Source organism: Anomaloglossus baeobatrachus, chromosome 7 (genome assembly GCF_048569485.1).
Source record: "Anomaloglossus baeobatrachus isolate aAnoBae1 chromosome 7, aAnoBae1.hap1, whole genome shotgun sequence".
Taxonomy (NCBI): domain Eukaryota; kingdom Metazoa; phylum Chordata; class Amphibia; order Anura; family Aromobatidae; genus Anomaloglossus; species Anomaloglossus baeobatrachus.
This window is the reverse complement of record NC_134359.1, coordinates 182,743,286-182,763,987: the sequence shown is the minus strand read 5'-3', so window position 1 is coordinate 182,763,987 and position 20,702 is coordinate 182,743,286. Positions and strand designations below refer to the sequence as shown.

At 43.8% G+C, this 20,702-nt stretch overlaps 1 protein-coding gene across 5 annotated transcripts in view; it reads left to right on the top strand.

Moving 5' to 3' along the window:
• TNRC18 (trinucleotide repeat containing 18) overlaps positions 1 to 20,702 on the top strand; it is a 1,341,710-nt gene that overhangs the window by 1,095,275 nt on the left and 225,733 nt on the right. For all 5 annotated transcript variants that reach the window (XM_075317830.1, XM_075317829.1, XM_075317828.1 and 2 more), the window contains one exon: positions 12,302 to 12,410. In XM_075317830.1, the coding sequence (XP_075173945.1) occupies positions 12,302 to 12,410 (109 nt within the window). The remainder of the gene's footprint in view (positions 1 to 12,301; positions 12,411 to 20,702) is intronic.

The window sequence follows — 20,702 nt, the reverse complement described above, 5'->3', positions numbered from 1 at the left end:
TAAAAGTCTGCGCAATATGGCGCCCCCGCTCAACGAAGACTATCCCTTCGGGCCCTAAGTTGACCCTAACAATTGTGAGGTGATAGTACTACAAGGAATAATCAAATATTGAACCAACAATCAATTCTCAAATATATGATCCAGATACACCATGGCCAATATGATTAGATTGGAGATATAGTAGGGTACAATGACCCAGACAAAAACCACTCAAATAATGACCTAGTGGTTCCAAACGGACACCACCCAACGCGTTTCCACTCATCTATTTGAGGTTCTTCAGGAGTGGATAAGTTAGTAGTTCAAAAAGACAATAAATACGTGATAAATGCTGGTGGTCCCACGTTAGACGAGAGTAAATAAACCCCCAACATACATCCAGTCCCAACAGGAGAAGGCTACAATCAGCACCTAGACGGCCTCAAGATAAAGGACCAAGTCTCTAACACCCATCAGGGTAACTAAAATCAGCCAGGGTGTCTATCCAGATATAGGGACAGTCTCAAGGGGATAATAAACAGCTGTTATTAGGAATAAAGGGCATTAGTTATTTATCTGCAGCCTCAGTGTACGGATGCTGGTAATCCCACGTAACACTGAGAGTAAATAAACCCCCAACATGTGTCCAGTCCCAATAAAAGAGGGCTATAGTCAGCACCTAGATGGCCCCAGGATGAAGGACCAAGTCCTAACACCCATCAGGGTAACAGAAGTCAGCCGGGGTGTCTACCCAGATATCAGGACAAACTCAAGGGGATAAATAACAGCAATTGTTCAAAATAACAGATATTAGCCACTTATCTTAAGCCTCAGTGTACGAAAGATAGGGACATTCTTCACAGGACTCCCTAGGTATGGAGCGAGTCCAGTGTCCCCATTACAGCAGAATATAAGCTCCTCCGTTCACCATCCTCCAGTCCAGAGGAGGTTAGAGTGCTGAAGTGCAGATTCAGGGGGCAAGGAAACGCCCACATAAAAGCTCACCTATTTATAGAGCATGTCCTAAATAGTCTCACCTGTAATACAATGAACCATTAACCCCTCCTGGCCTATTGATGAGGGGACATATGTTCCAGCGGAATGTGCACACCCGGATACAGCACTTCCGCATCTCCATGTGCCACGGTCACGTGATCGGGAATTTCCCGATGACGCGAACCCACGCACGCGCATAGCCAGCCGCCCATTCCAGAACACCGAAGTGAATAGACAATCTTACCACGTGTCCCAGGCCTATCGCGGTCATGTGAACGGAGCTCCCCAATGACGCTAATCGCGCCTGCGCACTGCATGCGTCCCATCCATGTTGAGACGCAAATAGGGAGGCGTACACAAAGATAGAAGACCGGCCTACATCACTAGTCCCAGCCTATTGCGGTCACGTGGACGGAGTTCCCCGATGACGCTACTCGCGCCTGCGCACTACATGCGTGCCATGTTGAGACGCAAACAGGGAGGCGTTCACAAGGATAGAAGACCAGCCTGCATCGCCGGTAACGCCCCCCTCTCTCAGGGTGCACGGAGGGAGGAGATTAGAAAAAGGGGGCATAGTTGCTTAGGCCTAAACATACAGGAAGCGGTGCTAAGAGCAAAAGTACTGTAAACATCCTATAAATAACTAATGTCCAGCCATTAAGGGGGGTTATGAAACTAAGGTGAGATAATATATTAGGACAGAATATTTTTAGATAGAGTCCATTTTGGATCCCATTAAGGTGACTATAATGAAAAATTAGATATCAGTAAAACGGTACAGAACTTCAAATTAGGTAAATAAATCAAGCCAAATCCTTTGCGGAATAATAGGCATGACAGAAAAGCAGGCTAAGGTGAATAGGGCAGATTCATGGGCAAACATAGCAAGGAGACACTTAAGAGGTACTGGGACTGATGGGGACATTAGGAGAATCTATAAAAAACACCCAAAGTGTAATTGTTCATTGAGTCCGGATGGATTCACAGTACATAACCTGTCAATCCATCGGGCCTCTCTTTGCAGAATGAGTCTGTCCCAATTACCACCCCTATCCAGTGGTGGGACCACCTCAATAGCGTTAAAAGCAAAGCCATCCAGTCCACCTCCATGCTCCATCCTGATATGTCTAGTTATGGGAGTATCCCTGGCATTCCTAATGTCCCCAATATGGTCTCCTATCCGTTTCTTGAATTCACGTTTTGTCTTCCCTACATACTCCTTCCCACAGTCACACTTAAAGAGGTAGATCACACCAACCGTGGTGCAATTAGCAAATTGTCTATTGAAGTATGTTCTCCCTGTTACTTCACTAAGGAACCGGTCTCCTCGTTTAATATATTTGCAAAAAGTACATCTCCCGCACCTAAACGTACCCACTTTTCTAGTGTCGAGCCAGGTTGATCCAGATGGAGAGCAGTAATGGACCAACCTGTCCCGGATGGTTCTACCTTGTCTAAATGTGATGGAGGGAGAGGGAGGTATGGAGCCCGTAATATCCGGGTCTGCCTTCAGAATATCCCAGTACTTTCCGAGAATTCTACATACATCCTCTGACCGGTCATCGAAATCCCCGATGATCCTCATCACTTGGGTTGCATCCCTAATCCTCGTCTGCAGCGTAGCACTTCTCGGTGTTGTGACTGCATTCTTATAAGCTGCACTCAACACCTGTTCGGGGTAACCCCTGGATAGAAACCTCCTTTTTAGGTCACACGCTTGTTGGTGAAAATCTGTGTTGGAGGAACAGTTCACAACAGACACCCCGGCTGACTTCTGTTACCCTGATGGGTGTTAGAGACTTGGTCCTTCATCCTGGGGCCATCTAGGTGCTGACTATAGCCCTCTTTTATTGGGACTGGACACATGGGGGTTTATTTACTCTCAGTGTTACGTGGGATTACCAGCATCCGTACACTGAGGCTGATGATAAATAACTAATGCCCTTTATTCCTAATAACTGCTGTTTATTATCCCCTTGAGACTGTCCCTATATCTGGATAGACACCCTGGCTGATTTTAGTTACCCTGATGGGTGTTAGAGACTTGGTCCTTTATCTTGAGGCCGTCTAGGTGCTGATTGTAGCCTTCTCCTGTTGGGACTGGATGTATGTTGGGGGTTTATTTACTCTCAGTCTAACGTGGGACCACCAGCATTTATCACGTATTTATTGTCTTTTTGAACTAACTACTAACTTATCCACTCCTGAAGAACCTCAAATAGATGAGGGGAAACGCGTTGGGTGGTTTCCGTTTGGAACCACTAGGTCATTATTTGAGTGGTTTTTGTCTGGGTCATTGTACCCTACTATATCTCCAATTTAATCATATTGGCCATGGTGTATCTGGATCATATATTTGAGAATTGATTGTTGGTTCAATATTTGATTATTGCTTGTAGTACTATCACCTCACAATTGTTAGGGTCAACTTAGGGCCCGAAGGGATAGTCTTAGTTGAGCGGGGGCGCCATATTGCGCAGACTTTTAGGGTGCCAACCTCCGCGGGAAGGAAGGGGTGAGTCCAGGGCGATATAAGGGCCAGGCCCCTCCCTTGTATTCTTGGATATTCATATTTTATCGTTATTTGATGTAAATGTTGGGACATCTCCCTTTTAAGACTTATTAATAATAAAGTATTGCATTTTAGGAGTTTTTCTTTGCTTTAGGGTTTCACAGAGCATTTTTGCTATGTTTTAGCGTGTTTTTTGCCTTGTTTTTATGTAAATTCGTGCTAATAAAACATTACCTTCACAGTACCAGCAAAGCCTGTGAGATTACAGAAATCTCTTGCACACACACACAAAACACCTGCAGTGTTTTCCTGACGGTTTTGTGAACCGCCCTGGGTTTTGCCGTGCTATTAAAAGAATGAACATGTGCTAGTGATGGGTGGTCTTGCAGGTACCATTCATTGGTGAGTCTAACCGGATTAATAAAAAAAAAGAGTTCCGGCCCAGAATTGATCCAGGGTATCTGGCTGGATGCCAGTCCCTATTTAAGTCTATGGGGACCAGAATCCAGGTAGGGGAATTGGAGTAGGTGCGCTACACTTATCGAATCACCGGTGTGGCCATACGCTCCCATGGCAGCTCCTTCACTTCCTGGGCCACTCTTTACCTTCATTGTATATTCACTGCTTTCCCCACCCACCGGCATCTGTGATTGGTTGCAATCAGATGCGCCTCCAGCCTGTGTGATAGCATCTGCCTGCAACCAATCACAGATCCGGTCTGCGTGTCTGTCGTACAGTATAAATAAATAACAAATAATTGGCGTACGGTCTCCCCATATTATAACAACCAACACAGGTGAAGAATATAGATACAGACTGCAGGCCCCAGCTGTCGGGCTTTATCTTGGCTTTGTATCAAATAAAATGGACTCCATGCTGTTTTTTGTTATTTTAATTATTTAAGTAAATTAAAAAAAAAGCAAAAAAAAAACAAGTGTTCGGTCCCCAATTTTGATACCCAGCCAAGATAAAGCCAGACAGCTGGGGGCTGGTATGCTCAGGCTGGGGAGACCCATGTTTAATGGGTGCCCCCCAAGTCTAAAAATAGCAGCCTGCAGCTTCCCAGGATTGTTGCATCCAATAGATGGCACTTTTTGATTGCTCTGGTGGCAATTGACGGTAATATAAGAATTTAATGTCAGTTCACAGCTGCCACTAAGCCCAAGATTAGTAATGGCAGGCGTCTATGAATAACCCACCATTACTAAACTGTAAGTGAAAAGAAATACACAAACACCTACAAAATTTTTTATTGAAATAGAATACAAAAAACCCTCTTTCACCACTTTATTAACACCAAAACACCCCTGCAGGTCTGAATTAATCTACACGAGATACAACAATGATTCCAGCTCTGTTACATATCTGAAGTCACAGAGCGTGATCATGGAACATGACCAAATGCTGTGAGGTTTAGGCAGAGAATGAGCCATGATCAGCGATGACATCACTCAGGTGATTTCTAGTCACAGCTGGAGATACCTGTGACTGCAAATAGCCTGAGTGACATCACTGCTGATTGCGCGGCTCATTCATACTCTGCCTGGAGCTCACAGTGGTCAGTCATGTTCTATGGCGCTCTCTGTGAGCTTCAGATGCAGCAGAGCTAGAATCGTCGTGGGACCTCATGTGAATTACGCCGGACCTACAGAGGTGTTTTGGGGGTTAATAAAGTGGTGAGAGAGGGTGTTTTTTGTATTTTATTTCAAATAAAGGATTTTTTGGGTGTTTTGTGTTTATTTCTTTTCACTTACAGATTAGTAATAGGGGGTGTCTCATAAATGCCTGCCATTACTAATCTAGGGCTAATTACCCCAATTACCACCACACCAGGGCAATCGGGAAGAGCCAGGTAAAGTGTTACATCTTTTTAGGCTGGGGGCATAAAATAAACATGTGTCTTCGCAGCCTGAGAATACCAGCCCCCAGCTGTCAAGCTTTATCTTGGTTGGGTATTAAAATTATTTATTTTTACTGTACGATAGACCCACAGACAGGTCTGTGATTGGTTGCAGTCAGTCGCTGTCACACAGACTGGGGGCGTATTTGACTGCAACCAATCACAGATGCCGGTGGGTGGGGAAAGCAGAGAATACGCATGAGTGGTCCCGGATGTAGAAGGGGGGGCCGCGGGAGCAGGTACAGTGACGCCGCAGTCTGGTAAAGTATATGCTTGCTTTATGATTTTGCTGTATTATATATATATATATATATATATATATATATACAGTTAGGTCCAGAAATATTTGGACAGTGACACAAGTTTTGTTATTTTAGCTGTTTACAAAAACATGTTCAGAAATACAATTATATATATAATATGGTCTGAAAGTGCACACTCCCAGCTGCAATATGAGAGTTTTCACATCCAAATCGGAGAAAGGGTTTAGGAATCATAGCTCTGTAATGCATAGCCTCCTCTTTTTCAAGGGACCAAAAGTAATTGGACAAGGGACTCTAAGGGCTGCAATTAACTCTGAAGGCATCTCCCTTGTTAACCTGTAATCAATGAAGTAGTTAAAAGGTCTGGGGTTGATTACAGGTGTGTGGTTTTGCATTTGGAAGCTGTTGCTGTGACCAGACAACATGCGGTCTAAGGAACTCTCAATTGAGGTGAAGCAGAACATCCTGAGGCTGAAAAAAAAGAAAAAATCCATCAGAGAGATAGCAGACATGCTTGGAGTAGCAAAATCAACAGTTGGGTACATTCTGAGAAAAAAGGAATTGACTGGTGAGCTTGGGAACTCAAAAAGGCCTGGGCGTCCTTGGATGACAACAGTGGTGGATGTTTGCCGCATACTTTCTTTGGTGAAGAAGAACCCGTTCACAACATCAACTGAAGTCCAGAACACTCTCAGTGAAGTAGGTGTATCTGTCTCTAAGTCAACAGTAAAGAGAAGACTCCATGAAAGTAAATACAAAGGGTTCACATCTAGATGCAAACCATTCATCAATTCCAAAAATAGACGGTCCAGAGTTAAATTTGCTGAAAAACACCTCATGAAGCCAGCTCAGTTCTGGAAAAGTATTCTATGGACAGATGAGACAAAGATCAACCTGTACCAGAATGATGGGAAGAAAAAAGTTTGGAGAAGAAAGGGAACGGCACATGATCCAAGGCACACCACATCCTCTGTAAAACATGGTGGAGGCAACGTGATGGCATGGGCATGCATGGCTTTCAATGGCACTGGGTCACTTGTGTTTATTGATGACATAACAGCAGACAAGAGTAGCCGGATGAATTCTGAAGTGTACCGGGATATACTTTCAGCCCAGATTCAGCCAAATGCCGCAAAGTTGATCGGACGGCGCTTCATAGTACAGATGGACAATGACCCCAAGCATACAGCCAAAGCTACCCAGGAGTTCATGAGTGCAAAAAAGTGGAACATTCTGCAATGGCCAAGTCAATCACCAGATCTTAACCCAATTGAGCATGCATTTCACTTGCTCAAATCCAGACTTAAGACGGAAAGACCCACAAACAAGCAAGACCTGAAGGCTGCGGCTGTAAAGGCCTGGCAAAGCATTAAGAAGGAGGAAACCCAGCGTTTGGTGATGTCCATGGGTTCCAGACTTAAGGCAGTGATTGCCTCCAAAGGATTCGCAACAAAATATTGAAAATAAAAATATTTTGTTTGGGTTTGGTTTATTTGTCCAATTACTTTTGACCTCCTAAAATGTGGAGTGTTTGTAAAGAAATGTGTACAATTCCTACAATTTCTATCAGATATTTTTGTTCAAACCTTCAAATTAAACGTTACAATCTGCACTTGAATTCTGTTGTAGAGGTTTCATTTCAAATCCAATGTGGTGGCATGCAGAGCCCAACTCGCGAAAATTGTGTCACTGTCCAAATATTTCTGGACCTAACTGTAGATATTTATTTATTTTTATATATATATATATATATATATATATATATATATATATATATATATATTTATTTTTTATTATTTTTTTTTACCCAAGTGCCGGATCCAAATTAATCCCGGCCCGGAGACCCCCAGGTGACTTCTGCTACAAGATCAGGTTTTGATCAGGAAAAAAAACGCACCAAAAACGCCCTGTGTGAACATAATCATATAGTGTGTTTCATGCAGTGAGGTTCATAAGGTATTTGAATAATTTTGAGAGCATTTACCCATTGTTCTTCAGAATTTTTTTTCCTATAATTCAGTCTCTCATTTAGTTACAGCAGGGGTCTCAAACTCAGCTGGGTATATTGGCCGCAGATAGAATTTTTTTTATAGGGGGGTCCGTATTCTTTGAAGGACAAAGTGCCATTTTTAGTAATACCATATAATTTTTTCTATACACCTTAGGACTATTTTAATTTTTTTCTTGTCTTTTAATAATTATTTTAAATGGCATTCAACGTAAGGGTTATGGTACGGTTTTATAGCTTGAATCGTTACGTATGTGGCGATACCATGCACTTTTTTGTTTAATGTAATTGATATATAAAAAGCATTTTTAATGGTAAAAAGAAATTCCCATGCTTTTATTTTGTTTGTTTTTTTAAAATATTATCCCTTTTTGTAAATAATATTGTTTTACAATTAGCACCATATAGTAATTTTGGCCAACATCTATTGGTAATTTTTCAATGGGGTACTCATCCTGTAGTAATAACCCCATCCTTGCCACCATCCTGTAGTAATATGCTCATCCTGGTCCCTTTCTGGTCCCCTTGTTGTAGTAATGTGCCCAATCCTTTTCCCCATACTGTAGTAATGTGCCCATCCTTGTCCTCATCCTGTAGTAATGTGAACCATCCTGGTGTCCTTGTAGTAATGTGTCCATCCTGTTCCCTATCCTCTAGTAATGTGCCCATCCTTGTCCCAATCCTTAAGCAATGTGCCCATCCTGTTCCCCTTTTTGTAGTAATGTGCCCATACTGGTCCCCTTGTAGTAATGTGCCCATATTGTGCCCATCCTGTAGTAATGTGCCCATCCTTCTCCCCTTCTTGTAGTAATGTGCCCATCCTGGTCCCCTTGTAGTAATGTGTCCATCCTTGTCTCCATCCTGTAATAATGTGCCCATTCTTATTCCCAACTTGTAGTAATGTGCCCATCCTTGTCCCTTTCTTATAGTAATGTCCTATCCTGTTGTGATTTCCGCTTATATGCCATTCTTCATATACACATAAAAAAAAATTCTTCTCACCTGTCCTCCATTCCCTCGGTGTACTCCTTTGCTGCTTCTTGCAGGCCGCAGGCCCATGGACCCTGTGACGATCGCAGCCAGAGCCCGCAGTATTGAGCGCTTCTTTTAATTTGAAAGAACTGCTGGTGCCGCACAGAACTCTCTGCAGCAATAAACCAATGGCAGCCGCTGGCCAATTGGAGTCCAGCGCTTGACGTCATATCAGTATGTCATTTGCTGGCTCGCCGTGATTGGCCAGGTGCTACCTTACGTATGGTTTTGCAGAGAGCTATACGTGGCGCCAGCAGTACATTCAAATGAAATGAAGTGATGACTGCTGCAGGCATCGGACGCGATCGTCACGGGGTCCACAGGCCTGTGGACTGCAAGAAGAAGCCTGAGGGGCCACATGCGGCCTGCAGACCGCATGTTTGAGACCTCTGAGTTACAGTATACTAGTGTTCTTATTACATAGTTACATAGTTACATAGTTACTAAGGTTGAAAAAAAGACCTAGGTCCATCTAGTTCAACCTTCCTCCACCAGTTCTACATTTGGTCACTAAGTCATTTATAACCAACAATGTTGTGTGTACTGAGGAAATCATCCAGCCCTTTTTTGAATGCTGTTATAGTATCTGCCATTACTACCTCTTGTGGTAGGGTATTCCACAGTCTGACTGCTCTAACTGTAAAGAACCCTTTCTTATTTAGCTGTCGGAATCGCTTTTCTTCCACTCGCAGTGAGTGCCCCCTTGTTCTTAGTATTGTCTTCGGAAGAAATAAGTCATGTGCCAGTCCTTTATATTGACCACACATATATTTATACATATAAATGAGATCTCCTCTGAGATGTCTTTTTTCTAAGCTAAACATATCTAACTTTTTCAACCTGTCATCGTATGGGAGGCCTCCATTCCTTGTAGTAGTCTAGTTGCCTGCCTTTGAACTGACTCTAACTTCTGAATGTCCTTTTTAAAATGTGGAGTCCAAAACTGGATCCCATATTCCAGATGTGGCCTTACAAGTGATTTATAGCGGGGTAATAATACGTTGAGATCCCGGGATCTAATCTCTCTTTTTATACACCCTAGAATCTTGTTTGCTTTTGCAGCTGCTGCCTGACATTGAGTGCTGCTGCTCAGCTTATTTGTAATGAGAATACCCAAGTCCTTCTCCTGTTCTGTAGTCCCGAGTTTACTTCCATTTAATGTATACGCAGTTATAGGATTACTCCGTCCTAGGTGCATTACTTTACATTTATCAACATTAAATCTCATTTGCCAAGTATCTGCCCATTCTGACATCTTATCCAGATCTTTTTGTAATATTATACTATCAAGGTCAGTTTTTAATATCCTACATAGTTTGGTGTCATCAGCAAAGACTGACACTTTACTTTCAATCCCATCCACAAGGTCATTAATAAAGAGATTAAAAAGAATTGGTCCTAGCACAGATCCCTGTGGCACCCCACTGCTGACTATGGCCCATTTAGAGAATGTTCCATTTATGACTACTCTTTGTTTCCTATCTTTTAGCCAATTCCTTACCCAGTTGCATATAGTTTCCCCCAGTCCTTGCTTCTGGAGCTTTAGTATAAGCCTATTATGTGGTATAGTATCAAATGCCTCTGCAAAGTCCAAATAAATCACATCAGCTGCATTACCAATATCCAGGTTTGCACTTACCCCCTCATAGAACCCCAACAGGTTGGTTAGACATGACTTATCTTTCATGAATCCATGCTGTCTGTCAGTTATTATATTATTTTCTGCAACATATTTTTGCATGTCATCCCTTAAAATGCCCTCAAAAACTTTGCATACTACTGATGTCAGGCTTACTGGACGGTAGTTGCCTGGATCTACCCTCTTACCTTTCTTAAATATCGGTATCACATCAGCAATCCTCCAATCCTGAGGCACCAACCCTGTTACAAGCGAGTCTAAAAAGATGAGATACAGCGGTCTGTCAATTATGGAGCTCAATTCCCTCAATATTCGTGGATGAATGCCATCTGGCCCTGGGGATTTGTCAATGTTTAATTTACTCAGACGTAGGCGTTCTTCTTCTTGTGTTAAATTAATTATATCGGGTGGTGAACTTTGATTTTTCACTTGTTGAATAATGCCTGGTACAGTCAGTTCCTTGGTGAACACAGATGAGAAATGCCTATTTAATATCTCAGTCTTTTGTTTGTCCTCTATAACTAACTTGTTATTATATTTTAAGGGGCCAATACTATCCTTTGTTTTCCTTTTGGCATTAATGTATTTATAAAAGATTTTGGGATTTATTTTAATGTCATTGGCGATTTTTGTTTCAGTAGCTAGTTTTGCTTGTTTGATTTCTTTTTTGCATTGCCTATTGATATCTTTATACTCCTGCAATGCTATTTCTGTATTCTCAGCCTTCAAGATTTTAAACACCCTTTGTTTTTGTTTTATTATACTTTGTACAGTCTTATTTATCCATAGTGGTTTCTTTTTATTCCGGGACGTTTTATTACCAGAGGGTATAAGTTTTTTACAGGACTCTAGCAATATATCCTTAAACTTTCCCCATTTATGTTCAGTATCCCCAGTTACCATGACTTTGTCCCAATCTACACATTTAAGTTCTTCCCTTAATTTGTTGAAATCAGCTTTCCTAAAATTCCAGGTTTTAGCATTTCCCCTTTGAAATGTTCTATTGAATATTACGTTGAAGCTTACCATATTATGATCGCTGGTGCCCAAGTGCTCCCGGACCTGTAGATCTGAAATTGTATCCGGTCTATTTGACAGGACCAAATCTAGCAAATTATCTCCCCTCGTCGGTTCATCTACCATCTGAGAGAGGAAATGGTCTTGAATGGTAGATAAGAATTTACAGCTTTTAGCATAACCAGAAGATTAGATATCCCACTGTATGTCTGGATAGTTGAAATCCCCCATAATAAGAACCCGATTATTATTATTAGCTGCCTTTTCAGTTTGTTCCAGCATTTCACCCTCTATTTGTTCAAGTATGTTAGGAGGCTTATAGCAAACTCCAATTAGCATTTTTCCATTATTCTCCTCCCCATGTACATTTACCCATACTGACTCTACATTGTTGCAGTTCCCCCCAATGTCATCATTCAACACAGGTTTTAGGTTAGATTTGATAAATATACACACCCCACCACCTTTTTTGTCTTTCCTGTCCCTCCTAAATGTACTATAACCCTGTATGTTTGTCACCCAGTCATGGCTTTCATCCAGCCAGGTTTCCGTAATGCCCACCACATCATAATCCATGGTTGACATAAGAGTCTCCAATTCATTCATTTTGTTTGCAAGACTTCTTGCATTTGCCAGTAGACATTTAATCCTATTAACACCTTTATTACTCCAAGTCTCCCTACGTTCCTTGCATGTCCCATCCCCCCCTAATTAATATTTGTGTTAAGATTACATTGCGAGTAAATCTTATTTGTTTCACATAATTGGTTTGTATTGAGCTCATCAAAAAAGGTTTTTTTAAGTGAGTGAGAGATTATGGAAGTTTTAATGTTTTTTTGAATTATTGATTAATAATCATTTTTTATATTCTGTTTTTTGGTATATTATATTATGTTATTTCTTCAAAGAGAAGTAAAGAGTTTTTGGTTTAAATTATTGTTTTTGTTATCACTAGATCATAGATGTAAAGCCACCTTCTGTCCGCCATCTACTTGAAGGACAAAGAATTGCAGCATACTGGAGTCAACAGTATCGTTGTTTGTATCCCGGTACCATTCTGAAAGGTAAATGGAGGGACATATTCCATTGCAACTGTTAATACTTTAGAGAGGACCATACATCAATCTTTTTCATGTTTAACTGGGCACAGGATGTAATAATGGCTGTAGGGCAGAAGAAAACTTATTTTTTTACTTTACCTTTCCATTGTGGAGATAATAGCAATCAGTGGTTGGCCTCTAATAAGTTATTTTTTGTTAAGTCAAAGTGAGTTTTACCCTTTCAACTGGGGGCGTGTTGTTCTTCCCTCTGTATAATGTTGACTAATCATAAGCAGGCAACAACAATCAAAGGGAAGAACAACTTGCTCCCTCAATAGTTTAAAGCACATTTCTCAAGTGTGTGAGATAAAATCATTAGAGACGAGTGAGCAGTAAAATGCTTGGGTGCTCAATGCTCGGATCGAGGATATTGAAATGCTCAGGTGCTCGACCCGAGCACCGAGCCCAATGTTAATCTATGGGAAACTCTAGTATTTTTCCGGAGGCACCCCCGGCGGTTTGCAGAAAGCCTAAAAATGTCACAAATTTATGAGAACAGTGCTCAAATGACATGTGAGTAACATGGGGAAGGCCCCTGTAAGCATTTCTGACTCCCAGGCCACTGCTGTGAGCAATGTTGTCTGAGTATTAGGGGGAGGAAGAATCCTGTGTTCCTCCTCCCATGTGACATGCACTTTCGCTTAGAAGCGTATATACGGCAGCTTTTCTCCGCCAGCTGGTTTAAACGATCACCTGACAGCATCATCTGATCGTTTAAGTCCAGCGGTGAAAAGCTGGTTTAAACGAACAGATGATGCTGTCAGGTGATAACATCAGCTGCTTACCGGCGGGTCTTGGAGCTTGGTCTTGTCACTATAGGTGACTATAGTTTTTTTTTTCTGCTGATGCATCAGCTGATTGTATAAACGGCTATTAAACAATCAGCTGATGTGTCATCTGATTCAGGTCCTTGAACCTGACACATCCGGCAAACCGATCAGATGATATTGGGTCCGGATTGGACATCGCGGGACCCTCGACCAAGGACTACGGTGGAGGGGGGGTTCTTTAGTTCAATAAAGATGGAGTCACTAATTGTGTTATGTTTTATTTCTAATAAAAATATTTTTCTCTGTGTTGTGTTTTTTTTTCTTTACTAGATATTCATGGTGGCTATGTCTAATATTGGCGTGACACCATGAATTTCGGGCTTAGGGCCAGCTGATAATATACAGCTGGCCCTAACCCCATTATTACTCAGCAAGCCACCTGCCACCAGGGCCGTTGAAAGAGCCTGGTAAAGCGCCTGGAAATTGCGCTTCTTATCAATGCGCCATTTTCAGGGGCGGCTGCGGGCTGCTATTCTTTAGCGTGGGGGGGCCCTAAAACAATAGTCCCTCACCCCGCTGAGAATACCATAATTCACTGCCTAGTTTTGCATTGGCTGGCTATTAAAAATAGTGCGGAGCCCACACATTTTTTTGGCAGCCAAGGGAAAATTAGGCAGCTGAGGTTGGCAGTTTGCAGTTGTCAGCTTTCATCGGGCTGGACTTAAAAATGCTGCGAAGCCCCACGAGTTTTTTTTTTTTTTTAATCTTTAATGTAATAAAAAAAATATATAGGTGGCCTGTACTATTATTAGAGAGCCATTAGCCGGCTATGCTTTGTTGTTCCCATTATTAAACAGTTGGTCTCCTATACTGTTATTGTATATGTAGTGAGTGCCAGGGCTGCCAAAAATTGAGAGGCACTCCGATGCCCCTTGGAAGAGACGTGGAGATGGGCCTCATAAAATAATGTTCCCATTATTAGGAAGTGGGTCTCCCATAGTGTTGCCCTTTTAAGAGACGAGTAGGAGGGCCTCATAAAAACAATGTTGTTACCATTACAAAGGAGCGGGTTTCCTATACTTGTAATGCCCATGCACTAAGTATGGACTGACAAACATTTACCCCTGGGGAGTATACATGAATATACTGTATAGCTTTTTTTCTTACGGACATCATAAACCACGGTCACCCTGGTGATATGGTGGTGGAGGATGAGGAGAAGGAGGAGGACTAGAGCAAATAGCCAAAACCAGGAAGCATATACCCATGTGTGGTGGTGAACAGGAGCATGGGAATATACCTCCCAAAAAACACTGGCTTTGAGTTTATATTACGCTGCTATCATTTGGTGGTGGTGTTGAGAAGTCTGACCCAATCCAGCCCTTGTTCATTTTGATGAGTCAGTCTGTTAGCATTTTCAGTTGACAGGCGGGTGCGCTTATCAGTAATAATTCCCCCTGCGGCACTAAAAACCCGCTCTGACAAAATGCTAGCGGCAGGGCAAGCCAGGACTTCCAAGGTGTAGAGAGCCAGTTCATGCCACGTGTCCAGCTTGGATACTCAATAATTATAAGGCACAGAGGAATCACATAGGACTTTGGTACGGTCAGCAAGGTACTTCAGCATCTTCCCAAACTTTGCACTCCTTGTGAGAGTACCCCGCGCCACAGTGCCTGTGCCATGGGAGGGGCTGATAAAATTCTCCCAGAACTTTGACAGTGTTCCCCTGCCTCTGCTGGATTGAAGTTGTGTCTCTCTCGCCTGTACTCCATGGTTGTCCACCGAACTTTGACCTCTGCTGCCAGCGTTTTAATTTAACTCTGCAACAAGGGCCTTCTGGTACTGCCCCATTTTTGTAGACCTCTCCGTCTCGGGAATAAGAGATATAAAATTCTTCTTGTAGCGTGAGTCTAAAAGTTACACCAACCAGTAATGAGTGTCACCCAAAATTTTGAGAATGCGAGGGTCACGGGACAGGCAGCGTAACGTAAACTCAGCCATGCGCGCCACACTGGTAACAGGCAAGACATCCGTGTCCTCACCAAAAGGATGACTGACAATGCTCTCCTCTTCCTCCACCTCCTCCCTGTCCTATGGCCATCCACGCTGAACAGACGGTATGACAGTTGTGCAGATAGTACCGTCTATAGCGCATGAAACTAGCTCTTGTTCTGCTACCTCCTCCTCCTTATTGTCCCCCAATCCACGTTGGGATGAGATGAGGCTGGGCTGTGTGTAATCACCCTGTATGGTTACTTGCTCCATCTCATCGTGCTCTGCCTGCAATGCATCCTCTTTGATTTTGTGCAAAGAGCATTTCAGAAGACAAAGAAGTGGGATGGTGACGATAATGATGGCGTCATCGCCGCTCACCATCTTGGTGGAGTCCTCAAAGTTTTGGAGGATGGTACCTATGTCCTACATCCATGTCCCAAGGTCCGACTGGGTCCCGGCTTCCACTATGTTAACCCAGTGTCCCATCAGCGAGATGGACCGCCCCTGCCCACAAACACTTGTCCACATGTCCGTGGTTAGGTGGCTTTCACGGTAACTGCCTTGTTAACAGCATCTCTAATTTTTTGGGACACGTGCTTGTGTAATGCGGGGACAGCACACCGTGAGAAATAGTGGTGACTGGGGACCGGGTAACGGGCGCTGCCATCAGGTTGCGTAATGCTTCCGTCTCCACTAGCCTAAAAGTCAACATTTTGAGCACAAGCAGTCACGAAATGTGCAAATTTAGTAGTGTTGCCTGTGGGGCGTTGGCTATGTATTTGCGCTTGCGTTCCAAGAACTGGGGTATGGACAACTGAACGCTGCGCTGGGGCGTGGTTGCTGATGGTGGTATTTCAGATTGTGCAACGACAGGTGCAGGACAGGAAGCACCTTCGCATGCACTATGGACAGTTGATTGGCTTGCACGCATAACAGTGAAAGAAGCAGTGGTGTCACGTGCTGACATTGCTCCTGGACCCTGGGGTTTGTCCCACAAAGTCGAGTGCTTTGCTGCCATGTGCCTGATCATGCTGGTGGTGGTCAGGCTGGTAGTTTTGCTACCCCTGCTAATGCTGGCATGGCAGGTGGTGCAAATGGCCTTTCTGGAATTATTGGTCCTTTAAAAGCAGCCAGACTCAGGAAGACTTAATAGTTGTACTGCCAACCTCCGTTGTGCTGGTGTTACGGGTAATGGTTGCCCACCTTCTGTCTGCGGCCACCACACTGCTTCTTCCTGCCTGTTGGGGTGCTACGCCTCCCTCCCTTTGTTCGCTGCTGTCCTCGATCTGCATGTCTTCCTGCCAGGTTAGGTCAGTTACTATATCATCCACCACATCGTCTTCCAATTTGGCACCTGGTACTCCTCCTGACTTTCTGGCAATTGTGTCTCATTATCGTCCTTCTCTTGTGACACTTTCCCACCATCGCCTTCGTGTGACCATGGCTGCTCAAATATTTGGGCATCACTACATGTGATCTACTCTTGCCCCCCTTCAAGTGGAGCGGGCGAAAGGCTCAAATCTATAAATGGAAAAGGGAATAGCTCTTCAGAGTGTCCAAGTGTGGGATCACTTTTGTCCGGGCACTCGGCATGGTGGGAGGAAGGAGGATCATGGTGAGGAATATGCAGTCCAGATTCACAGCTACTGAAACTTGACCGTGTGGAAGACAGGGTGGTTGTGGTGGTGGCAAACTGACTTGGAAGCATTATCCACTATCCAGCCAACAACCTTTTCACGCTGCTCTGGGTTTAATAGTGGTGTGCTGCAATCCCCTAGGAATTTGGACGGGAAGGTCGGGTGAGAAGATGTGCATGTTTGTTGTGGCACAATTGTAGCTTGCCCACAGCCTCGGCCTCTGCATGCACCATCACCATTACGTCCAGTTCCTCGCCCCTTGCCACTTGCCTTGCGCATTTTAAACGCAGGACAATATTTTCTACGCTCAATAGAAATGGCTGAATTTAGAGCAAAGTTGTACGTGATCCATGCGACGGACAAATCACAGTTTTAAGGAGCTGGCTTTTTTAGAGATGGACAATATATGTGTAACAGGCTACACCAGCCCCAGACGTGACTGAAATGGAGCCTCCTGTCCTATACGCACTGCACTCCGCTATATATCCTGCCTATATACTCTGCCTGTGTACAGCTGGATTAATCCTGAAAAGGAAAGGGTTTTTTTTAGAGATGGATAATATATGTGTAACAGGCTACACCAGCCCCAGACGGGACTAGAATGGAGTCTCCTGTCCTATATGCACCACACTCTGCTATATATCCTGCCTATATACACTGCCTGTATACAGCTGGATTAATCCTGAAAAGGACTGTTTTTTTTAGAGATGTATAATATATGTGTAACAGGCTCCACCAGCCCCAGAAGTGACTGGAATGGAGCCTCCTGTCCTATACGCACTGCACTCTGCTATATACCCTGCCTGTCTGTCTGCCTGCCTTTATACACTGCCTGTATACAGCTGAATTAGTCCAGAAAAAGACTGTTTGTTTAGATGGATTGTGTACTCTACCTAGTACCTAAACTACCTAAGACACACACTAAATCTGTCCCTAGCTCAGCAGCACCTCTCCCTACACTAGCTGACTGTGGATCAGAGTGACAAACACAGCGCCGTCATGTCTTATATAGACCTGATGATGCTGTGCGGCCAGCCAACCACTGTAATGCCACATCCAACATGGCTGTGGCATTATAGTGTGTGGCAGCCAATCCCTGCAGGTGGGATGACTCTGTAAAGAGCGCCAACATGCAGGGAGGGGGAGCCGAGCATGTGTCCCAGCATCTTGCCGGTACTCGGCGCTCGCCGAGAATCTTGAGTACTTAGATGCTCGGGTGAGCACCGAGTACCGGCGAGCATGCTCGGCCATCCCTAACAATCATACAACTCTGGTGTCCTGGATTAACTTCCCACATGAGTGAGTGTGAAAGTAAGGACAGCACAGCTGACTTTAACTGTGTTACATTACAAACCCTCCATTTATCAGATGTCCTTTTTTTATAGCATGTCACCTCTGCTTTATTGCCCCTTCCTTCACACTTCTCAGAGCTGATAGCTCAAAGTGGGCCTGCTGTGTTCAACTCATAATCGCTCTGCAATTAGATCAGAATAGGGTGTTATTATACATCAAATAGAAGTAGTCAAGAGCACGCAGATTACTCCTGTGTGAATCATGATGACAGCCTGATCTCACCACAGGGTGAAGGGTGCTTTACACGCTGCGACATCGCTACCAATATATCGTCGGGGTCACGTTGTTAGTGATGCACATGCGGCGTCCCGCTCATCTCCGTCCCTCTGCTTCTATTGGCCGGCCACTTAGTGACGCTGCAGTGACGTTGCTATGACGCCGAACGCACCTCCCCTTGTAGGAGGGATTGTTCGGCGGTCACAGCGACGTCGCTGACAAGGTATGTGTGTGTGACGCAGCCGTAGCAATAATGTTAGCTACGGCAGCGATCACCACATATCGCAAGAACGACGGGGGCGGGTGCTATCGTGCTCGACATCGCTAGCAATTGCTAGCGATGTCGCAATGTGTAAAGTACCCCTGATTATAAGTTGATTCAGCACAGCACAGAAAAATGTGAAACTTGCACACTCAGGATAGGTGATAGAAGGGATTGTAATGTGAAACAGCTAAACTTAGCTACGCTGCTCCTCCCCATACACAGACTTATGCAGGAGGTTAGACGAGGAGATCAGACCTTTGATATAAGAACAACAAACAACGAGACTTTTGATATACGAGGAGATCAGACCTGTATCATTACTAGAGTTGAGCGCGGTTCGTGGTTCTCCAGTTCGCGGCTCGAGTGATTTTGGGGGCTGTTCTAGATCGAACTAGAACTCGAGCTTTTTTGCAAAAGCTCGATAGTTCTAGATACGTTCGAGAACGGTTCTAACAGCAAAAAAAACAGCTAATTCCTAGCTGGCTTTCCGCTGTAATAGTGTAAGTCACTCTGTGACTCACACTATTATGACATTTCAGTGTATAGTGTGCGGGAACAGCGCATTCAGATCACTGCTGTATGTATAATTTTTTTTTTTTCCTTGTCTTCCTTCCCTAAGCGCGCGCGTGTAGTGGGGAGGGCCAGCATGTCAGCCAATCCCAGACACACACACAGCTAAGTGGACTTTTAGCCAGAGAAGCAACGGCATGTGTGATAGGATGTCCATGTCACATGTCCCTGCATTATAAAAACGAGTATCTGCCCGTCCGGACGCCATTATCTCTTCTGCGTCCTTGGTGTCAGACATCACTGGCGCAGCTCCTATCGCCGATAGAGCTGTATTACGCTCCATACACAGCGCTGGACAGCTTAGGGATAGCACTTAATATTAGTCCTTTTAAGGGCTCGTACCGGCAGGGTCAGAGCCATAGGTGACAGGTCCTGAAAACAGAGTTTAACAGCTACACAAGATGACAGCGTCTGTGTAGCTAAGGTCAGGGATTTCCTTGCTGCATTTCCCCATTAGGAGGGATAGAAAGGCAGGCTTCCTTTCCTCTACCCAGAGACCCACAACCCTGCCACTGTACCCTCCTGCCCTTTGCACACTCCAACTCATTGTTACTAAGCCATTATACTAGCAAACACTGAGTGAACTTAGTGGCATCCTAAACGTGGCTATTGGACTTCTGTATAGTCCCAGTAGTGCAAAGATATTTGCAGCACGTCTGCCTGCATTGCACACTCAAAGTCATTATAACTAAGCCATTATACTAGCAAACACTGAGTGAACCTAGTGGCATCCTAAACGTGGCTATTAGACTTCTGTATAGTCCCAGGAGTGCAAAGATATTTGCAGCACGTCTGCCTGCAATGCACACTCAAAGTCATTATAACTAAGCAATTATACTAGCAAACACTGAGTGAACCTAGTGGCATCCTAAACGTGGCTATTGGACTTCTGTATAGTCCCAGTAGTGCAAAGATATTTGCAGCACGTCTGCCTGCATTGCACACTCAAACTCATTATAACTAAGCCATTATACTAGCAAACACTGAGTGAACTTAGTGGCATCCTAAACGTGGCTATTGGACTTCTGTATAGTCCCAGTAGTGCAAAGATATTTGCAGCACGTCTGCCTGCATTGCACACTCAAACTCATTATAACTAAGCCATTATACTAGCAAACACTGAGTGAACTTAGTGGCATCCTAAACGTGGCTATTGGACTTCTGTATAGTCCCAGTAGTGCAAAGATATTTGCAGCACGTCTGCCTGCATTGCACACTCAAAGTCATTATAACTAAGCCATTATACTAGCAAACACTGAGTGAACCTAGTGGCATCCTAAACGTGGCTATTGGACTTCTGTATAGTCCCAGTAGTGCAAAGATATTTGCAGCACGTCTGCCTGCATTGCACACTCAAAGTCATTATAACTAAGCCATTATACTAGCAAACACTGAGTGAACCTAGTGGCATCCTAAACGTGGCTATTGGACTTCTGTATAGTCCCAGTAC